This window comes from Nomascus leucogenys, chromosome 17, assembly GCF_006542625.1.
Source record: "Nomascus leucogenys isolate Asia chromosome 17, Asia_NLE_v1, whole genome shotgun sequence".
Classification (NCBI taxonomy): domain Eukaryota; kingdom Metazoa; phylum Chordata; class Mammalia; order Primates; family Hylobatidae; genus Nomascus; species Nomascus leucogenys.
Window position 1 is genome coordinate 34,489,057 of NC_044397.1, and position 23,001 is coordinate 34,512,057.

At 42.9% G+C, this 23,001-nt stretch overlaps 1 protein-coding gene and 1 pseudogene across 3 annotated transcripts in view; one reads left to right on the forward strand and one right to left on the reverse strand.

Annotated features, from left to right (window-relative positions):
- Positions 1-6,366, reverse strand: part of LOC100593175 (cytochrome P450 3A4) — a 31,125-nt gene extending 24,759 nt beyond the window's left edge. For 2 of the 3 annotated variants that reach the window (XM_012496486.2, XM_030796958.1), the window contains exons 1-3: positions 6,193-6,366; positions 2,160-2,253; positions 201-253 (exon numbers count right to left, since the gene is read on the reverse strand). In XM_012496486.2, coding sequence (XP_012351940.1) covers positions 201-253; positions 2,160-2,253; positions 6,193-6,263 — 218 coding nt within the window. In that variant the 5' untranslated portion in view covers positions 6,264-6,366. The remainder of the gene's footprint in view (positions 1-200; positions 254-2,159; positions 2,254-6,192) is intronic. The other variant, XM_004090903.3, reaches the window with a different exon arrangement.
- A 9,882-nt stretch (positions 6,367-16,248) lies between these two features.
- LOC100584994 lies at positions 16,249-22,753 on the forward strand (annotated as a pseudogene).
- The last annotated feature ends 248 nt before the right edge of the window (positions 22,754-23,001 follow it).

Below are 23,001 nucleotides of genomic sequence, written 5' to 3' on the forward strand. Positions count from 1 at the left end.
TTAAAATAGCATGCAGATTCCCATTGCAATACTCTACTCCCAAATAAATATCCTCTTCTTTCAGAGAACTTCTCTCTGTTTGTAGTTAGGTTCACAAGAGCTTCATCCCAAGAGGCTTTGGGCTGAGACTGTCCTCTGTGCAGTGGGGTAAACTCATCATAGAAACAAGTCTATCCAATGGAAGTTTCCAGAATACTCACCCCCACACTTTTCCATACTTTTTATGACATTCCATGTCAAACGTCCAAAAGCCCTGGGAGGAGAAACAAAATAATATTTGATTATTATTTTAAATGTACTTAACTCTGCCTCTAATTGGGATGAAAACAGTCAAATCCAATGAAATCAGACTTGCTGGCAGTTAGAGGAAGCTTATTTAGAGACGCCATAAAGGAAATAAGAGAAAACAGAGGAGGTATTTGAAAAGGGAAATTTAAAATCACGCTTGAATTCTCTCCAAGTGTTGTGGATACTGAATGACTTATCCTTGTGTATAAATACTAAGTACCTCCTTGTCTTTCTGATGTCTTTTTGCTTTTTCATGTGTTGTCTCTAAAATCTCATGAATCCCTGAATGATCACCTTCCAGGGCACATGGGGAAACTGAGGCTGAGGGAAAGTGAATTAGCATCAGAAGAGAATGCACAGTCTTTTATCTCTTTGTCATCCTTTTCATTTATTTCATGAGCTCGATCTAGAATTCTAGCAGAATTAGGAAGTTAGAGAAACGGGGAACTCTTTTAGTCTAGCAGATTTAGATAAGTGCGAGGCATGTTTTTGAGTGAGAAAAGGAGTGAGTAACAGAATGACAAAGTGAACTCACTTTTCAGTTTTCCAGCTTAACATGGAAGTTCTGAGAAAATGTCCCCTCTACACATTGGACACAGCAAATTACAACACTTGCTTGGAGTTTTCACTGAAACTTAAAAAGAAACCTTCCTGTATCTACATTTCAGGGGTGACATTTTAACTGTGCAAACAAAGGTCCCAGGAATGTGCATCTTGGGGGTACATCTACTAAAGAGTTGACCTGGAAAAGGTGGTGGGGAAATTATTGCTTTTGCACAGGGAAAAAATACGAAATTCCTGGGTAGTAATTAGACAACAAAGCCCTCATCTGAGAGAAATAGAATCTGAGAAACAAGCCTCAGGTATGTGGGAAAGATGATGTAAGCCAGAGAACTGACTGCTGCGGCTGGCCATGTGGACATGGGCTCCTAATTTCCCATCCAGGGCCCAGACCCTGGGCAAAGCATCAGACCAGGTTAGGCACAAAGGCTCAGCCAAAGTTCATGGTCCACATGGCACATATTATATTCTATTCAGCAAAATTGAATATTTAATAATTTCATCAAATCATCCCCTTTCTAGTGATTTTGCATGTGATTCTGCCTTCGTGTAAAAGAAAAACCCCACAAATTCATTTTGTGCTTAAATATCTGAGTTTGATAGACAACCACTATCTCATCTCAGTTATATCCACTCTCTGATCAGACTTACCCATAGGATGCAGCCTTTGAAGGAAAAGAAGTAAAGCAGAACCCCTTTGTTCTGTCTCTCAAAGCTGCAGAAGATGTCATGGGGAGTAAGAGCTGGGGTAAAGCCATGGAGCTACCCTCAGGGAATTTAGCATTTTTTGGAGAGGATTGAAGCAGGTGCAAATGAGCCAATGGTAAATACTTGGGCTCTCTAATAAATTGAGTTTCAAAGCTGTCCAGAAGGAAGGGAAGAAAGGCTACTCAAGAGCTCTTGCTACAGAGAGGAAAGTTTGACTCTCATGTACACAGATAACAAACCACAATCAGGGGGTCCTTTTCCTACTTATAATACTAAGTATGACTGTAGCTTCCTGGGAACCTGCATAGAGCAAAAAGAAAATCTTCTTTATGGTGCTTACAAAGTTTGCACATCAAGTTCTGAGCAACAGGTTGCTGATCTACCTGAGATTTGGGTTGTTCAACTGAGGCAAACCTGAGGTTCCTAAGAGTTAGCAAGAGAGCCCCAGGGTAAACATTGCCATGCTCTGGGTGATGCCTACACACTGTTTCTGAAAGTGTAAAACTTCAGACCTTCCCCCTGAGGAGAAGCATTTTTACTGATGGAACTAAGCTGCTCTTTGCAATCATAAGAAGCAAAAGAGTGAGCTCAAAAACACTCACCTTACGATAGGACAAAATATTTCCCAAAAAAGGCAGAGGTGTGGGCCCTGGAATTCCAAGCTTCTTAAAAAGTCCATGTGAATGGGTTCCACATCTACAAAGTGAAACAGAAATCAGGTCACAGGGATTGTAACTTTATAGATATAGGGATTGATGAGTCACTGACTGAGGAACTGCAATGCTCAAGAGAAGGAGGTAACATTAAGGCAAGAAATAATAACAGTAACTCTGAGGGCAATGATTATATTTGTTCATCAGGTCCTTTTGTGCCTTCACCATGAGACACCAAAAAGTTACAATGATTAGCTCAAAGCAGCTGAAGTCTTCATGGTCCCAGTCCTGGAATGAATACTTGATAAATATTCTCAAATGTGAATGATCCTGAGAGGTTCAGGCAGGAATTCTTCCAGGTCACTTTATTCCCTTACATCTATTTAGTAAGCGGCCTCTTCCCAAATTTGGGGATTCTCATCCTAGGTAGAAAGGGTGACATTTTTTTGTCTTCTGCAGTGATTATGAGATTTTGCATCACTGCATCCACTCAGTCACAGGGGGTCACTGAGAGCCTATGGTGACCCTGTCTTTAGAATTTGCTCAGAGTCTTTTATGCTTTCCCTTCCCTCTAAGCTCTGACCCTGTTTTAGGATCTGGCCCTTCTTAAACCGTCATTCACAGAGAGGTCATGGAGGAGTCACAGAGTCCTTATTTCTACAGATTGACAACTGTGCTCAAGGCTTCCATTGACCTCATAGAAATGTGAGCAGCTTTCAGCTACACCTCAGTCTCTGCGGTCAGATGATCCGGTTGATTTGACCTATTGGGAAGGATGATTGACTCATATTTCCCTGAATGACAGTGTGCAGAAGAATCACAACTGAAGAACTAATTTCCAGGTCGTTCCTCCTCTTGTGGAATCTAGTCTTCTGACTGGTGATATTCACCTGATTAGCACAGTGCCAGTGATATGGTCTGAATCTGTGCCCCTACCAAAATCTCACGTTGAAATGTAATCCCCAATACTGGAGGTGGGGCCTGGTAGGAGATGATTGGATCCTAGAGGCAGTTTCTCATGGTTTCACACCATCCCGCCTTGGGTGTTGTCCTCGTGACAATGAGTTTTTATGAGATCTGGTGGTTTAAATGTGTGTGGCACCTCCTCCCCACTCTCTCTTGCTTCTGCTCCAGCCACGTAACATCTGCCTGCTTCTCCTTCACCTTCTGCCATGATTGTACATTTCCTGAGACTTCCTAGAGGCAGAAGTCACTATGCTTTCTGTATAGCCTGCAGAACCATGAGACAATTAAATCCCTTTTCTTTATAAATACCCAGGCTCAGGTATTTCTTTATAGCAATGCAAGAAAAGACTAATACAGCCAGACATGCTCATTTTTCTCAAGGTGATCAATCACAAAGCAGTCAGTTTATTGCCTCTGCCCATCAACTATCTCTGTAGGAAAACCCATTTATGCTGGTGCTCCCTAAGGCAGGCCTGCTTGCAACTCATCTTTGATGGATCATGTATGAACTCCCCCAGCTGGGGGTTCTGGATGTCTGAAGACCTTCCCAGTCTGATGTTACTGAGGGGTGGAAGACTGGAGGAAGAAGAAAAGCTGATGAAAGAGGTCGCCATTCTTCAATTCAACCCTGAATCTGCTAGTCCCACAAGGTTGGCCCCAGAAAGGCAAATTAGGAAAATGTAGCTGAAAAGCATGGTGTGTATAAATAGATCCATATGACTCATATGGGCTTTCAGCTGAAAGGCAGGGGCCTTCTAATGTCCACATTCCCTCCTGTTTGTAACAAAAGTTGTAGTATTCCACATAAGTAAACATAAAATGTTCCAGACAGTTGAATTAAGACCTTGTTTTCTCTTCTTTAAAGGATAGCCCTTAAGGCAGTATAGGTTCCAAACATTCTGTACAAATCCGGTGACTATCATAATATGTGGTAAAATACAACAGAGAAATGGCCTGGAGGCTCGTGTTTGGAAGACCCAGCAGAAGCAGCATAGCTAGGCCCAATAGTGCATTTGGATCCTTGCTCCAGAATAGTTAGTGGAAGTGTGTGCACCATCTACGAAAACCAGGGTGGCCTTAGGTTTTCCCACTCCTGTTCCTTCCTTTGTTGTCACAGCCATGGAAAATCAATGACACTAATCTCTGTTTCTAAACTTTCTACATGTTACATGACCTCTCAGGCCAGGACAAACTATTGAGTTAATGTGTCAGCAGCATTGCTCCCCGAGGAATGATCTAGGTGAATGTCTAGACTCACACGGTTCCATGTCAAGGCAGAGGCTAGGCTGGGCAAACTGTGTAGCTTCTTTCCAGCTCCCCTCTATTTGGTAGAGTAATGCCGCTTTCGGTTCCAATGAAGAGGCTAACAGAAAAGCCAGTCATCTATTGCACTTAATTGTGTTGGCCTAAGGAGGGCATGGTCTACACTGCATTTTCTGACTCCTGGGCTGCACCAGCATAATCTAAGGCTAAGGTATTGTCTGCCCGGCTGCCTGAGTCTGCAGTGACAGCCCCACAACATGGCAGACCACACACAGAGTGACACAGGTGGTGCCCCTGTGTCCAGGCTTCAAGCAGATGAGATGCAAACATGTTTGTCCTTCGAGTGACCTCCACTAGGGGGCCAGGGCCCATGAATGTCTCTCTGGAGTTCTACCCTGAGGGATGAGGAATATTTTCTTACTTCATCTTGATCCTACCTGGATGCTTTTGCTGTCATCACTGGCTCACAGTCTTGCTTACTCCCCTGCCCTGAACGTTTAAGATAACCTGCTAAGGAGGTTTGTTTGAAATAGGGGTATTAAAATGAACTGTTGGGAAGGTATATTTTAAAAGATATATGCAATCTTGTCATAGAGTTATACATTTGTGCATGAGATTCATATTTCTGACATTATTCTGGAAAGGCGAGGTTATTTTACACACATTTATTGTAACAAATACTGAACTAACAGCCCTCATTTGTCACCTAGGAGGAACATGTTGGAAATAGACTATCTCCAAAAAAATCTGGCTTAAAATAGAATGAATTTAAGCCATATCAATTCATATTAAAATGTCAGAAGATAGAAAATATGTTGCCGCACTCACTGAATTTCTAACCTTTCTGTGAAAGAATTAAAATGAGGTTTATGTTTTCTATTTTCCTGTCATTATGATTCCCAAATCTTAGTAAGAGTGAAATTGAGGTAGAAGTGAAATGTGACACGCGAGAAGCCTCCACTACCCACAGTGGGGAGTGACTCGTCTCTCTACCTGCTCTAGGGTGGCAGGATCCCACCAGTGAGAGGATTCATCCTCTTCTACTGCAACATAAAGGGAAAAATGTAAAATCCAAATTCTAGTTTAGTAAGGAGAAGCCAGGTTTCCACAGCCAAGTTTGGGATGAGATCCATCACTACTTTCTCTCCTTATCCTTCCTTGGGTCCAAACTATGGTCAAGTAGATCATCCTCAATCAATGCTGTCCCAAAACCCTTCTTGCCACTAAAGATGGATGGGGGAGATGCTTATTTATTTCTTTGTAGAGCTGCATAAGATCTATAATAACTTCTATATGTTTGTAGCATCCAACACTTAAGCTAGTTCTCCTTGAACATGTTTTTTTGTTTCTTTTTTTTTTTTTTTTTTTTTTTTGAGAGTCTCACTCTGTCACCCAGGCTGAAGTGCAGTGGCATGATCTCAGCTCACTGCAACCTCCGCCTGCTGGGTTCAAGCGATTCTCCTGCCTCAACCTCCCAAGTAGCTGGGAATAGAGGCGTGCACCACCATGCCCAGCTAATTTTTGTATTTTTAGTAGAGACAGAGTTTTACCATGTTAGCCAGGCTGGTCTTGAGCTCCTGACCTCAGGCAGTCCACTTGCCTCGGCCTCCCAAAGTGCTGGGATTACAGGTGTGAGCCACCACGCCTGGCCTGAACATCTTTTTTGATCTTCAAAACAGATAAGGGAAAGAGAGGCCTGACTAGCACCCCAAGTCCAAGGAAACAGAGGAGAGGAGCCTGGACAGTTACTCACAGATAGAGGAGCACCAGGCTGACAGCCAGGAGAAGCCAGGTTTCCACGGCCAAGTTTGGGATGAGATCCATCACTACTTTCCTTCCTTATCTCTCTCCTCTGAGTCTTCCTTTCAGGTGTGTGCTGCTGTTTGCTGGGCTGTGTGCATGGAGCTTTCCTGCCCTGCACAGCAGTGATTCAGTGAGGCTGCTGGATTGTTTATATGGTGGAGAAGGAGGCAGGGCTGGAGTTGCAGCCAGTAGCACGGCCACCTGCGCTCCGCCTGCAGTTGGAAGAGGCTTCTCCACCTTGGCAGTTGGCAAAGAATCACACACACACACCACTCACTGACCTCCTTTGAGTTCATATTCTATGAGGAATCATAAACAACTCAATCAATATTACTGGGGAGTCCAAGGGTTCTGGGTTCTTATCAGAAACTCAAGTGGAGCCATTGGCATAAAATCTATTAAATTGCCTCTCTCCTGCCCTTGTTTCTATGGCTGTCCTCATTCCAGAATACTTGAAACTCATCCCAACAAGCCATGCCTACAGATCTTTACCTATGCCTGGAGTGTGCCAGTGCCCCCTAGAAGACTCCTACACATCTTTCCAAACCCAGCCAGACAGAGCCTTCTCTTAGAGTTTTTCCTCACCAACCTCCTCACACAGATGTAACCAGTTCCTCCCCTGGGCACTTTCCGTCCCCTTCATGCAGTCCTATTGTCCTCTTTCCTCTTTACCACCATTGTGTGTTTCCACGCCTGTTTCCCTGAGCAGAGGTGAGGTCCTCAAGGGCATAGTCTGGTCTTATTCCCTGTCATGGCTCTGGTCCCTATCAGGGTGCTGTACACACAGTGGGTGACCAGAAAGACTGGCGGAGTTGACTTAGCTGAGATTGCTGGGCCATAGAGACGAGGGCAGGAGAGAGGTGATTTAATAGATTTTATGCCAATGGCTCCACTTGAGTTTCTGATAAGCACCCAGAACCCTTGGACTCCCCAGTAACATTGATTGAGTTGTTTATGATTCCTCATAGAATATGAACTCAAAGGAGGTGAATGAGTGGTGTGTGTGTGTGTGTGTGATTCTTTGCCAACTTCCAAGGTGGAGAAGCCTCTTCCAACTGCAGGCGGAGCACAGGGGGCCCTGCTACTGGCTGCATGTCATCCCTTCTGACTTGCCGGTGACTACTCCATCTTCTTAGGTCATTAATACAGCCAGAGCTCTTGGCTGTGCCTCAGCTGCTGTCTCTGCCCTTTCAAGCTGGTCCTCTGTGATTCTGTTTGCAAGAGGACCCCTAAAGGAGAGACAGGGCATGGATGAGATGGAGCTGATGGCTTCGTGGAACAGTATCAATTTGTGGTGCTTCCTGTGAACGCTTCAAAGGTCCACCATAGATAGCAAGTTAGACAGGTTCTTTGCCAAAGAGTGGCTCCTTCTCTCTGGAAATACTGCGTGTCTGGAAACAGGAGAGAAAGGAGAGAAGAGAACAGCTGCCCAGATAGCCAGGTGGACCCAAACCACCTCAGCCAGCAATGATGGGGCAGCGGTCACTGCAGGCTTGCACAGCATCAAGGACTCCAATAAGGTGGTCCCAGCCTCTTGAGGGTGGAATTGGAATTCAAAGCAAATGGCTTCCTTTTTGACAAGTGGAGGATTTTCTAATGGGAGGAGAGCAGGTCCCAGGAGCTGGTAGAGATGAGGCCAGTGATAGCAGTTGCTGCCACCTGTGAGCCCCCTGACCCATTCCTGATGGGAGAGATCTCAGTGATGAGGGTGTGAAAATTATATCAGCTCATTATCTTCACTCACACCCAAGTTCTGTGTCTGCTTGGCCTGAGGAATGGATTGCATGACAAACAAAATCACAGTGTTCTTAAAACTCAGTAGAAATAGGCGATGTTTAAGCTATGCTTGTTCACTTCCTTCTCTCTTTATTCTTTCTCACATTCAGCCCTCCTGCAGAAACTGATACTCACCCCAGAAAGACACCTTTTCCCTGGCCCCTAAGCCTCCAGGGCTGCTCGGCACCTGGCCTGAGTGGGTGAACATCATGCCAGATTCCTTGTCAGATTCAAGGCCAAGTGGGTGAATGTCATGGGCAGTGTTGTGCCAGGCGTGTGCTGGGAGCCACAGCTTCCTTGGGGACAGCCTAGTGAAGCAGGAGACACATAAACATGCTTGGATGGTGGTATGCATGTGCTGTAACTCTGGAATCCCTGGGATAACGGAGCTGTGCAGAGAGGTACCTAAGGAAAGAAGTGACAGAAAGCATCAAACCAACAAAGGACAAACATGGGAAGGTGGTGACAATCCCCAAGAGAGGTAGGATAAAATTCCAGGGAATTTTGATACATTTCTGTCTCCTTTCAGTGGCTTCGCTGAGCACATTAAATAGGGCCATGCTACTATCCCCAGTTTACAGATGTAGAAACTGAGGCTCAGTGACTGCAAGTAGCTTCCCAACTGCTACTGGTCACAATAAAACATTATAAAAAGCTAACAGGAAGGGAGATTGAAGGTCCTCTGCTGCTCTGGTGCACTGTCTATTCCCTGCTAAGCAATTGGTTGAGATTTGTGTTCCTGTTTCAAGGGTTACTCCCAGCGGCACCACCATGGGTCTTCTAGAACAAAGGACTCCATCTCATCTCAGCAAGGAGAAGGAAAGTTGTAGTTTCTGACCGTATCAGTGCCATTGCTGGAGGATCTCCATCTCTATGTTCCCACACTGAGAGGTGCACAGAACACATTCAGACAAGTAAAGATTCCAGTGTCATCTGGTAACTATCAACAACTTCATTAGCTCACCTAAACCCAGCGCCTTTCTTATATTTTTTTGAAACAAAACTCTTATAGAAACGAATATGTTCTCTTCTTTCCTCTAAAACACATACTTGGCTAAGATGATTTTTATTCTAAGATGATGATTTACCTGCCCTACGAACTTTAGGAGGTGGTCTGATTGGTTTGAATCTATACCAACAGTGATAGACAAATCATTGCTTGGACTCAAATGCAGCCAGCACTGTGTCCTAACTAATGCAATTGGTGTTGTTCTGCAAAGGAAAATAATTGAAGGCATGTTCTGCCACTTAATTCCACAGAAGGTAACATCTTCTAACATACAGGGACTTGCCTACTGAGAGCTGCACTGACTGTGTCAAGGAAGATACACCCAACCACCACATGCCTCTCCCCTGCTCATTTCCTGTATTAAAGCATTCATCATGTTTTTTAAAGCTGTGCTGTCAATACTGTGCTCTCAGTACTGTGCTCCCAACCGAAGTTGGTGTTGGTCAACTTTGTACCCTAAGCACATAGAGCAGAGACAAATAAGCAGATAATTATAGTACAGCTAAGGAAAAGTAATCATACAAGTATGAGAAATATAATGTCCTTATCAACAATGAAAGACTTATCTTCTTTCTCGTTCTAGTTTCATTGGATCAAAGTTAAATCTCAACAGTCAGAGAAGCATTAGGCTCAGATATCAGCATCAATGGACAGGCTGTCCAGGGACTCAGTGATGCAAGGAACACCTTCACTCTGATATTTTCATCCTTTTATATTGGTAGCCCAAGTGGTACCTCTCTTCTGGGAAGCTTATCCTGACTTCCAGTGGCCAAGTGAATTGCTGGTGGTATGGGGAAGCAACATTGCTCTGGAATGATTTGTATATTAGATTCAAATTTCACAGGTCATGATCCTGAGGATGTAAACAAAAAAAAATATATAATATATGTAATATATATTACATATATTATATATAATATATTACATATATTATATATAATATATTACATATATTATATACGTAATATATTACATATATTTATAATATATTATATATATAATATCTCTGTAACTCAGCCCTCAAGTCCCCATTCTTCTCAGTAGGGGAAAACTTGATTTTGCATGTTGGGGTGACCAGGTGGTATCTAAGTTTTGTTCTTATTTATTTATTTTTGAAATTGTTTTGAGGCAGGCTCTCACTCTGTTGCCCAGGCTGGGGTTCAGTGCTGTGATTATAGCTCACTGTAGTTTCCACCTCCTAGGCTCAAGTGATCCTCCCGCCTCAGCCTCCTTAGCAGCTGGGACTACAGGCATGCTACAATGCCCAGCTAATTTTTAGTACAGATGGGATCTAGCTATGTTGCCCAGGCTGGTCTCAAATTCCCAGCCTCAACTGATCCTCCTGCTGCTGTCTCCTAAAGTTCTGGGATTTCAGATGGGAGCCACCACACCTGGCCTTTAAGTTTTGGTGGCTGGAAGAGGGGATTAGCTAATGCTTTTGGGCCTCATGCTTGGGGGTGGTGTTCAGGAGAATGACAGGTGCATGGATATGCTCTCTTGGCACTGGAGGAGGTAGGTGCCTCACTTCGATGCCACTGTATGTTGGTTAGCCTGCATGCCTGCTGTGCTCAGGGCATGTGGCAAGCACTAAATATTAAAGAATCAAAATCCTTGCCCTTATGAAGCTAGCACTCATATAGGAGAAAGAGATACCAAACAGCCACACAAATAATACTGAATTACAAATTGGGATAAATGCTATGAAGTTAAAGAACCCTTTACTTAAGCTCCCAGTGGTATCAGACACAGTTGATCCTTCTTTCTTTCCCTAAACTCTATCTCTCTTTGAAAGATGTGCATACAACACAATCAACAAGACTTGACGGATGGGAAGTGTGAGACCTTGGATATTCCTGGGCCTGTTTCCTCGTCTGTCCATGGGGGAAACTGACCAGAATTGGCCTATGAAGACCAAGGTTCTCCTTGTCCCAATCAGAAGACCCCTGCAGGACTGCCTGCCTCTCAGCCTCTGTGTCCCTCTAGGATTTTCAGACATTCCCTGTCCTCTATTCTCCTCTTATAGATCACTTAGGGTCCACCAGGTCTTCCAGCCCAATCAAGGACCAACAGCTCCTGTGGGCAGGAGGAAGAGCAAAGGTGGGATAGGATGGAACTGGGAGAAGATAACCACCCATTTTAGTCCCTGAACTTTAAATTCCGGATTGGTTTCTTAACTGAGATTGCAGAGAAAGGGTTTCACACATGCTCACACCCACTCACACTCAGCTCTTACTCCAGGAAACGATAGTGAATACGTGTCATGCTAAGTACTTACCTTGCATTAACTGATTCAATCTGTCTAACAATCCTGTGGTATTGATATTGTTATGATCCCTATTTTACAGATGAGTAAACTAAGCCACAGGAAGGTTAACTGACCCATCAAAGGTTACATCACTAATTGCTTTAGCAGAGCCAGGATTCAAATTTCGATCCTCTAGCTTGAGAGCCCAGGGTCATAATCTGTTAACACAGGCCCAACCTTGCCCAAGGTCACACAGAGTTAGTGAGGAACTAGCAGTGCAGCCCAGGCCTTCTGAATGGGTAGTGGCCAGAGCTCTGCCCCTACACTGGGACAAAGTGAGGTCCCCTAATAAACTCGACAGTGAGGGCTGGGGTGAAGCAATGTCTTTCCTTCTCTCTGCCCACCCTTGCCCTGAAGTATAAGCACTTCTGTAGACTTTATGACAAAAAAGAAGAGGAGCTCTCTCTCTCCTGCCACCTTGTGAAGAAGGTGCCTTCTTCCCCTTTGCCTCCCACCAGGACTGAGAGTTTCCTGAGGCCTCCCCAGCCATATGGAACTGGGAGTCAATTAAACCTCTTTTCTTTATAAATTAATAAAAAGAAGAAGAGGAGGAGGACTCAATCATAACTGTTGGCTTTCTACTCCATTCTAGAGTGTCTATTTCTTGATAAAGTAACCACTAACATCTCCATGGCACTTTACAATTTTTACAGTTCTTTCCCAACTCTCTTAATATCAGCAAGAAAACTTTGTAAGATGAGTAGTTTTAGGATTATTTAACTCATACTTTATAGACATGGAAACAGACAGTTGGAAAGAGACTTGCAGAAGTGACTAAGCCGTGAAGCCAGGGCATGGAGCAGGATGCTGTGATTACGAATCATGCCGGTGGCATTCTTGCTGGGATTCCAAGGAGGCTCCTAAAATAACTTGGCAGGTTGTGTCAGCCACACATGAGATAAATATTTCCCTCTACACCTCCCAGCACACTGCCAGTGTAGTTATAAAACACTACAGAGCTGGTTGTGACCATGAAAACAACATGTGCATCCTACACTTTACTAAATTGTGTATTCAGTGAACTCATGGTTTCAGCAGAAAGGCGAATGTTGCATATAATTCTGACATGTCACAATCAGAATCATTTGTGTTTCCAGGAAAGCAAAAAGTAAAAGGTGATGAAACCAACATGTAAAAGAGAAATCAGAGAATGTGAGGCAAATTTCAGAAGAGCACATGGAAGGGAATTAATGAAACAGGAAATTGGTAAAGGAAATGAAGATCATAATGACATATGTTACAAAACGTCAGCAAAACCTACACCGTTTCTCATACTCCTTATTTCGGTAACCTCCGAACTTGTTTTGCCTGACCCTGGGCAGGACTTATCCAGGGAATTCCCTGCTCAGCCACCAGATAGCATCTCAAAAAACATAGATCTTGAAACACGTTTCTTTCCTTGGCTTCAGTCCCTCCAACTGCTCCTATCACCCACAGGATAAAATCTAAATAACTCTAGGAAGTAACACGAGACCCTTTCTCATCTGGCCACTGTCAGCTTCTTTATTTGGTCTCAGTACACTTCTCCAAATGTACACGATGTTTAAGCAAATGGTGTGATTGGCCACTCCCCAGGCTCTACAAAAATGACACGTTCGTGTCTTCTTGTGTCCACACAAGCTGTTCTTTAGCATAGTGTGGGTCCAACCCAGCTTCCATCTGGTGCATTCCTAACCATCCTTCAGGAGTCAACCAGGGCATCATCTCCCCAACAAGCCTCTTCCATGACCTCAGCAGGCAAGTGCTGGAGAGGGTCCCACTGGTGCTTTCTCACAGTTCCAACAGCTGAACACACAGTGGCTGTCATCCTGGGATGCTCACAGCATTCACATGCATGGGGAGCTTTTAAAAACCACAGGTTCACTGGGTGTGGTGGCTCATGCTTGTAATCTCAGCGCTTTGGGAGGCCAAGGTGGGCAGATCATGAGATCAGGAGTTCGAGACCAGCCTGGCCAAGAGACCAGCCTGGCCGATATTGTGAAACCCCATCTGTACTAAAAATACAAAAATTAGCTGGGTGTGTTGGTGGGTGCCTGTAATCCCAGCTACTCAGGAGGCTGAGGCAGGAGAATTGCTTGAACCCGGGAGGTAGAGGTTGCAGTGAGCCGAGATCGGGCCATTGCACTCCAACTCCAGCCTGGGTGACAGAGCGAGACTCCAACTCAAAAAACAAACAAACAAACAAAACCCCTACAGGTTCCTGGGCCTACCAGAAATGAGAAGGGGTTGGCCAGGGGCCTAACAATGAGGAGGCAGGGACCATTGAGGGCCATCTGGAGAGAATCCAAAGTGTCTCATCAATCCAGAGACACGAAAAAGAAGGCATCATGCCCAACTCATTCCATGAGGGAGGTAACCACATGATCCAAATCAGACAAAAATCAGGACTGCAAAGGAAGATGGCATGCCAGTCTCATTCATGAGCATCAGTGCAAAAATCCTAAACAAAATAGTAGCAAGTCACAGACAGCAATGATCAAAGATGACACACCATGAACAAGTTGAATTTAAACCTAAGACTCAAGAATGGTTAACAGAGAAATAGCATAAATACCAATGATCTCATCAACAGGTTAAAGGAGAACAGTTATAAGATCATCTCAATGGTTTTAGGAAAAGCCTTTGATAGTTCAATAATAATATATTAATAATATATGATAATAATATTCAACTCTCATTTATGATACATAAAACCTTCAACAACTAAGGGAATTTTCTTAATCTGATGAAAGCATCTACCAAAAAAACTTAGAGAAAACATTATTCTTAGTAGTATAAAAGCATCATCCTCTTAAACCTTCTTAATGTTTACCATGTGCACATATTACCTTTTCAAAACTAGTAACATTTTTTTAAACAAAAAAAATCCTATCAATTAACTCACTTTTTATGCCCTATTCTGATTGGTTACATGATTATCTCCAGAACCATGGGGCCCTCTCTATCACTGTGAATGGGTTCTCCACCGTGCCCAGTGCTATGACACAACACGGGGGAACAGAACTGCAAGGGAAGGTGTGAATAAGACCTTTGCAGACAGAGCCATACTGAAACCCTAAGTGGGGTACTTCACCATATGGAAGGAACTGGAGAGACACCAGGAGTTCTGAGAAGGCAGAGATAAGGGGATCTGGAACTACCTGGGATGAATTCTTCCTAAAGGAGTGACTGTTTGCATTATCATCGACAGAGAAGTGTTTGGACAGAAGAAGGGAAGGTGAGAAGCATTTCAGGCTATGAGAATGGTCCAGCTTTTTTTAGTAATAAAAAAAAGAAAATGTAGAAATTGCTTTTAACTCTGTGTATTGAGTAAGCAAGAAATGGCATCCCAATCCTTTTCTTTACTATTATTTTTGCTATTTAGGCAGAGTCTTGCTGCATTGCCCAGGCTGGAGTCCAATGGCACAATCATGGCTCACTGCCACCACAACCTCCCAGGCTCAAGCAATCCTCCTGCCTCAGCCTCCTGAGTGGCTGGGATGACAGGCATGCATCACTATGCCTGGCTAATGTTTTGGTGTTTTGTAGACATGAAGTCTGGCCTTGAACTGGCTTGCCTAGGATGAACTTCTCGTCTCAAATGATCCTCCTGTCTCAGCCTTGCAAAGCACTGGGATTGCAGGCATGAACCACTGAGCCCAGCCACTTTATTATTAACAAGGTTGAATATTTCTGTATTTTTGATAGCTGCATTTCTTCTTTGATAAAATGTTCATGTCCTTTGCCCTGTGATACCTATTGGAATTGCTTTGTTTTTCATGTCAAGCTATAACAAATATAATTTAACTGGCAAAGAGAGAATGGCCCAACTTAACCCTTATCATCATTGTTGAGTCATTTTTTGGTTGCAAGGTACGGTGTCTGTACCGAGGCAGTTTTAATTACTGCTAATAAAGAAGCCATCTGGCCAGGAATCATGCCAGCATGTGAATATTATACTTTTAGGGCAAAGGTTCTGCCCTCCACCGGTCAGCAAGAGGCTTGAGGCTGGCCGGGGACCCCAGATAACATCACAGGGGTTGGCAGGCACCATAGTGACCTGTTCCATGCCTGTTAGTGTATATTTCTGAGATTTAAAATATGTATAGAGATGAAATTCACATAACATAAAATTAACCATTTTTTTATGATTATCCAGTCTCAGGACTGAAAATTAACCATTTTAAGGTGAAAAAAATCAGTGGAATTTAGTACATTCTGTGTTCTGCAATCACTACCTCTATCTAGTTGCAAAATGTTCCCATCATCCCAAAATAAAGCCTGTACCAGTTGAGCAGTTTCTCCCCACTCTCCCCTCTCCCCAGACCCTGGCATCCACTGTTGCACATTCTGTCTCTGTGGGCTTCCCTCTTCTGGATATTTTGTATGACGCAATATATGGACTTTTGTTTCTGGCCTTCACTTCCTAGTGAAGTGAGGCTATCCATTTTGTAGCATGTGTTCATCCATTTTTTTTTTTGAGGTTCATCCATTCTGTAGCATGTGTCAGTACTTCATTCCGTTTATGGCCGAATAATATTCCATTGTATGGATAGACCACAATTTATTTATCCATCCATCGATGGACATGTGGGCTATTAGCACCTTTTGGCTATTGTGAATTGGACTGTTAGGAATATGTGAGTCCATGTATTTTGCTGTTTTTAATCCTCTTAGATCTATAACTTAGAGGGGAATTGCTGGGTCACATTGAGATTCTGTTTAACTTTTTGAGGAAACTCCAAGCTGTTTTCCATAGCGGCAGCACCGTATTACATTCTCACCAGCAGTGGGTGAGAATTCCAGTTTCTCCACGTTCTTGTCAACACTTGTTATCTTCCTTCAAAAAAAAATAGCCATCTGAGTGGGTGTGAAGTGGTAACTTTTCTGGGATTTTGACTTTGTGCAACCACAAACAATTAAGAACCTGAGAGAAGATGCCAGAGACAGAGGAGGACAAGAAAAAGGTGTGGCTGGGAACCTGAGGCAGGTGGCCCCTGGGCTTTCTATTTTTGTTTGTTTGTGTTTGTTTTTGTTTTTGAGATGGAGTCTTGCTCTGTTGCCAGGCTGGAGTGCACTGGCACAATCTCAGCTCACTGCAACCTCTGCCTCCTGGGCTCAAGCAATTCTTGTGCCTCAGCCTCCCAAGTAGCTGGGATTAGAGGCGTGAGCCACCACACCCAGCTACTTTTTTGTATTTTTAGTAGAGATGGGGTTTTGCCACATTGCCCAGGCTGGTCTTGAACTCCTGAGCTCAGGTGATCTGCCTGCCTCGGCCTCCCAAAGTGCTGGGATTACAGGCATGAGCCACCACACTCAGCCAGGCTCCTGGGCTTTCTATGGACTCCAGAGACATCTCGTTCTGTATAGAGAAGACAGTGAGTAGGGATCCTTGGAACGTGACTGACGTGCAGGCCCTGTCTGAGTTATTTAAACTTCCTCAGCCTCAGTTGCCTAATCTATAAAATGGATGTTAATGATTCTGTCTTTCCGTCCCAAAGGAGCCCAGAGGAGACCAGACCCTGGCCTGTGATCTGCAATGGGCTTGGGAGGGACCTAGATCTGCAAGTCTGGCTGGTGCTGGCTTTGACTAGAGAGAATGGGGGATATTACCAAGCCTAGTACCTGACTCTTGGCAGTCCTTCCATAAATGTTTGCTCAATATGAAAACAGTTAGTTCAGCAGTTGCCAAGAGAGAGGACAAGAGTTATAGAGTAACCCAACATTACATAACGTATTTTCTTTTTATCAAGAAGGGGAGACATGAGTCCAAGTTTTATTGAATAAATAATTAAAAGGTTGGGCACTTGCTAAGCAGGGTCTCTGAGCCACAGAGTGTCCTATGGAACGGAGCATTGGAGAAGGCAGGAATTGGAAGGTGGGAAACAGCCAGATCAGACCAGACATGAGATTAGGAAGAAATGAAGGGACAACTGGAACAGTATTGTCAGAATGAAGTCATCACAGGAGTCCAGACCCCTCCAAATCTGTTGTTTACTCACTTGACCATGGGCAAAATCCTTTTACTCTCATTCCCTATCTAGCCATTAGAACCACATGTTCTTGATGCCCAGGATTCTACGAGCTAAGTTCAAAGCTTCCAAGGTTGCAGACCACGAGACAGAGATAAAATGCAGGCATAGTGGCCGAGATCAGCAGCCAGCTAAAATATGTTGCAATTTAAATAATACCACCAGTGATGTCACATATCTAATATTTTCCTACCATCTTACTGTCATAATCTTTGTTGAATATTAAACAATGAACTCAACTTTGCACATGAACTTTAGGAAGTTCAGATTCTAACGACTACTGCAGACAGGTTGAGAATATGAAGTAGGCTTACCCCAAAACACATTATTAGGGTCAATTCCAGTGCCTGCCATTGAAAGTCAAGGTTTCTTTGACAGGTTTAATTCTCTCAGAATATGTACATCACAGTAGAACCTGAAAGACAGCTACTTACATGCCCAGAAATTATTATTATTTTAATTATACTTTAAGTTCTGGGATAAATGTGCAGAACGTGCAGTTTTATTACATAGGTATATATGTGCCATGGTGGTTTGCTGCACCCATCAACCAGTCACCTACATTAGCTATTTCTGCTAATGCTATCCCTCCCCTAGGCCCCCACTCCCTGACACGCCCTGGTGTGTGATGTTCCCCTCCCTGTGTCCATGTGTTCTCATTGTTCAACTCCCACTTACAAGTGACAACATGCGGTGTTTAGTTTTCTGTTATTGTGTTAGTTTGCTGAGAATGATGGTTTCCAGCTTCATCCATGTCTCTGCAAAGGACATGAACTCATCCTTTTTTATGGCTGCATAGTATTCCACGGTGTATATATGCCACATTTTCTTTATTCAGTCTATCATTGATGGGCTTTTGGGTTGGTTCCAGGCCATTGCTATTGTAAATAGTGTTACAATAAACATAAATGTACATGTGTCTTTATAGTAGAATGATTTATAATCCTATAGGTATACACCCAGTAATGGGATTGCTGGGTCAAATGGTATCTCTAGTTCTAAATCCGTGAGGAATTGCCACACTGTCTTCCACAATGGTGGAAGCCACCTCTTCCCCAAGGGGCTCTGTCCCAGGGAGATGGGGGTTTCATCTATAATTCCCTGACTAGGGCTGCTGCCTTTTTTTCAGAGATGTCCTTCCCAGAGAGGAGAAATCTAGACAGGCAGTCTGGCCAGGGTGGCCTTACTGAGCCGTGGTGAGCTCCGCCCAGTTCAAACTTCCCAGTGGCTTTATTTACACCGTGAGGGTAAAACTGCCTACTCAAGCCTCAGCAATGGAAGATGTCCCCCGCCCAACCCCCAACCAAGCTCGAGGGTCCCAGGTCAATCTCAGACTGCTGCTGTGCTGGCGGCAAGAATTTCAAGCCAGTGAATCTTTGTTTGCTGGGCTCCATGGGGGTGGGGCCCACCGAGCCAGACCACTTGGCTCCCTGGCTTCAGCCCCCTTTCCAGGGGAGTGAACGGTTCTATCTCACGGGCGTTCCAGGTGCCAATGGGGTATGGAAAAAAAAAAAAAAAAAAAAAAACTCCTGCAGCTAGTTCAGTGTCTGCCCAAATGGCTGCCCAGTTGTGTGCTTGAAACCCAGGGCCCTGGTGGCGTAGGCACCGGAGGGAATCTCCTGGTCTGCGGGTTGCAAAGACTGTGGGAAAAGCGCAGTATCTGGGCCAGAGCACACAGTTCCTCAGGCTCAGTCCCTTATGGCTTTCCTTGGGTAGCGGAGAAAATTCCACAACCCCTTGTGCTTCCCAGGTGAGGCAACACCCCACCCTGCTTTGGCTCACCCTCCATGGGCTGCACCATCTTGTCCAACCAGTCCCAATGAGATGAACCAGGTACCTCAGTTGGAAATGCAGAAATCACCTGCCTTCTCTGTCGATCTCACTGGGAGCTGCAGAACAGAGCTGTTTCTATTCGGCCATCTTGCCAGCAATCCAGAAATTGTTTTTTCCAAAGAAAAGGCCCCATGCAAACTGGCTGAAACAAAATGGGTTTATACCCATGAAATAATCCGAGGGACTTTAGTCAATAAAACTCAATGCTGGTAAAGTTACTTTAAATAATTTTGGTAAAGTTATAACAACAAAAGCCAAAATTTAAAAAACATTTTTAGGAAAGAGGCAGGGACTGTGTGGTATTCTTTTAGTGCTGTGACAGGCTGGTAGAGATGGATTCTCCTTGATTGATTGATTGATTGATTGATTGCTAGAAAGTGACTTGAAACCATATGAAAATATGAAAATATAAAGTTATTTGGTAAAACTAAATATATGTACAAATCTAAAACTTGTATTATTGCAACTTAGGCTTGTAGCTCCTCTTTTAATTATTTTATAGGATATAAAAGACCAAAGCATAACAAATAACTATGTCTATGTAAATGGGTACATGATATAAAAAGATGTAATTTGTGACATAAATAACATAAAGAAGGGAGTGCAGAGCTGTAAAGGAGTAGTGCTTTTTAATGAAATTGAAGTTAAATTGTAATCAATTTAAAATACATTGTTATAACCTTAGGAAGTTTTATGTAATCACCATGGTAACCACAAAAGAAAATATATACAGAATACACAATAGAAAATGAGAAGGTAATCAAAACATGTCACTATAAAATATCAACCAAATACAAAGAAAGGCAATAAGAAAATGAGGGACAAAAAAGCTGTAAGATATGCAGAAGACAAATAACAAAATCACAATAGTAAGTTCTTCCCCATCAGTATGTTTTAAATGTAAATACATTAGACTCCTCAATATAAAGACATAGATTGCCAGAGTGAATAACACAAATAGGATCCAACTATATTCTGTCTACAAGAGACTCACTTTAGATCTAAAAACATGCATACATTGAAAGTAAAAGAATAGAAAAATACATTCCCTGCAAATAATAATCAAAAGATGGAAGGAGTGGCTATACTAACACTAATATCATACAAGATTGACTTTATTTCAAAAACTGTTGCAAGAAACAAAGAACATTACATAATGATAAAAGGGTGAATTAACCAAAAAGATATAATAATTATAAACATATATGTACTAAACATCAGAGCTCCTAAGTATATGACACAAACATTGATAGAATTGAATGAGAAAATAAATATATCTGCGTTAATAGTAAGAGACTTCAATAGTCAACTTTCAATATTAAATAGAACAACTAAACAGAGGGTAATAAGGAAACAAGGGACAAGAACAGCACTATAGGCCAATTAGACCCAACAGACATATACAGAACATTCCACCCAACAATAGTAGAAGACATTTTTCTCAAGTGCATATAGAACATTGTTCAGGATATACCACGTATTAGGCCACAAAACAAGTCTTAATAAATTTAAAAAGATTGAAATCATGTAATGTATCTTTTCCAATCGCAATTAAATAAAACTAGACATCAATAGCAGGAGGAAAACTGGAAAATTCACAAATACATGAAAATTAAAAACCATACTCTTAAACAACCAATGGGTCAAAGAATAAATCACAAGAGAAATTAGAAAATATCTTGAGACAAATTATTATGAAAACAAAAAATACCAACTGATGAGATGCAGCAAAACAATGCTAAAAGGGAAACTTGTAGTTACAAACATTTCCATTAAAAAAAGAAGTGCCCCAATGAACATATGTGTATGTGTCTTTATGGTAGAATATTTACATTCCTTTGGGTAAATACTCAATAATGGGATGGCTGAGTCAAATAGCAATTCTGTTTTAAGTTTTTTCAGAAATTGCCAAACTGCTTTCCACAGTGGCTTTACTTACAATAACAAAGACATGGAATCAACCTAAATGCCCATCAATGATAGACTGGGTAAAAAAAAAAAAAAAAATGTGGCACACATACACCATGGAATACTATGCAGCCATTAAAAAATAATGTGATCATGTCCTTTGCAGGAACATGAGTGGAGCTGGAGGCCATTATTCTAAGTTAATTAACACAGGAACAGAAAACCAAATACAGCATGTTCTCACTTATGAGTGATAGCTAAACATCAAGTACACATGGACACAAAAAAGAAAACAACAGATACTGGGGCCTATTTGGGGGCAGAGGGTAGGAGGAGGGTAAGGGTGAAAAAAAACTACCTCTGCCGTGCTATGTTTATTGTCCCGGTGACAAAATTATCTGCACAACAGAACCCTGGGACAAGTAATTTACCTATATAACAAACCTTAGGTTCATGTACCCCTGAACCTAAGCTAAAACTTAAGAAAACAGTACTCCCAGATGGCCACATGTATAGTTGTGCTGCAGAAAGGCATAAAGGAGCACCCCCACCCTCACCCACTGCCCCAGACCCTTGTAATCACCCCACTTCTCTGTGCCTGGGGCAAGACCCAGCCGGCCCCAGGCACCATGCTGCCCTAGGACCAGCCCTTCTGACAACTCCTGGCACCCAAGACCACCCCCCTGCACTGTAAGTTGATGCACACAGTTCCTCCAGTCCTATTTTTTAATGGATTATGATCCAACCATTGAAGATTCCAACACAAAGCAGTGTGTGCTAGATGGAAGAGCAGCCCGGCTATGTGTTTTGTAGACAACAGGACAAGAAGAGTTTGGAGCCATGAAGGAACAGTGTATCAGGACTGGTGAGGGTTTCCTGTTGGTCTTTTCAGGCACAGATAGAGGCAGTTTTGAAGAAACCTATAAATTCAAATTCAAAGACAGATTCTCCTCAGAGTAAAGGACCATGGTGAGTTTCCAATTATTTTTATGGGTAATAAAACAGCTCTGGATAATCGAAGACAGGAAACACAGGAAAAACAGCATTTAGCACAGCAATGTAAGGTAATATCCATTGAGGTATCAGCAAAGATTAGGATGAATGCAGAGGGTGCCTTTTTTTTTTTTTTTTTGAGACAAGATCTTGCTCTGACACCCAGGCTGGAGTGCAGTGGTGTGATCATAGCTCACTGCAGCTTTGAACTGCTCATCTTAAGTGATCCTCTCGCCTCAGCTTCTGGTGTAGCTGGAACCACAGGCTTGCCCCACCTGGCCCAGCTAATTTTTCTTTCTAAGGGATGGGATTTTACTATGTTGCCCTGGCTGGTCTTGAACTCTTGGGCACAAGTGATCCTCCTGTCTTGGTCTCCCAAGGTGCTGAGATTACAGGCATGAACTACCACGACTGGTCTCAAGCTTTCTATGAACATGTCTGGATTATAGGGAAATTTCAAGAGCAGAAATGTCTTCTTTCACCAGAACCAACATGGGAAGAAAAAGACAAGGGCTGACATTGTGTCATTTTTCTAGAATCCCTTGAGTTTTATCTACCAAATGCTAGGGAAAGGCCTCATCTCCTCCTTCTCTCCTTACGGTTTACACCTTGTGGGTACCTTTCTAGCCTTAGACAAATGATGACCCTGTTAGCTTTGCAACGAGAAGCTGGCTAGTTATTTCCATGAAGCTAATGCAATGGTCATTTTCAGGTAAATTTAAAGGAAACACTAAGGTGGCTTCATAGATTATCCAATTCCTTTAAAAGATATGTCTATGTATACACAGACCCATTCTTTTTATAAGTGCTTACATTTTAATAGAATCAAAACAGTCTTGGAACCTAGGCCATTTGCCAAGCCGAAGCCACAGGCTGTGAAATAATTTTTGACTTCTGGAATCACGTTGTCTACTGTTACTCCAA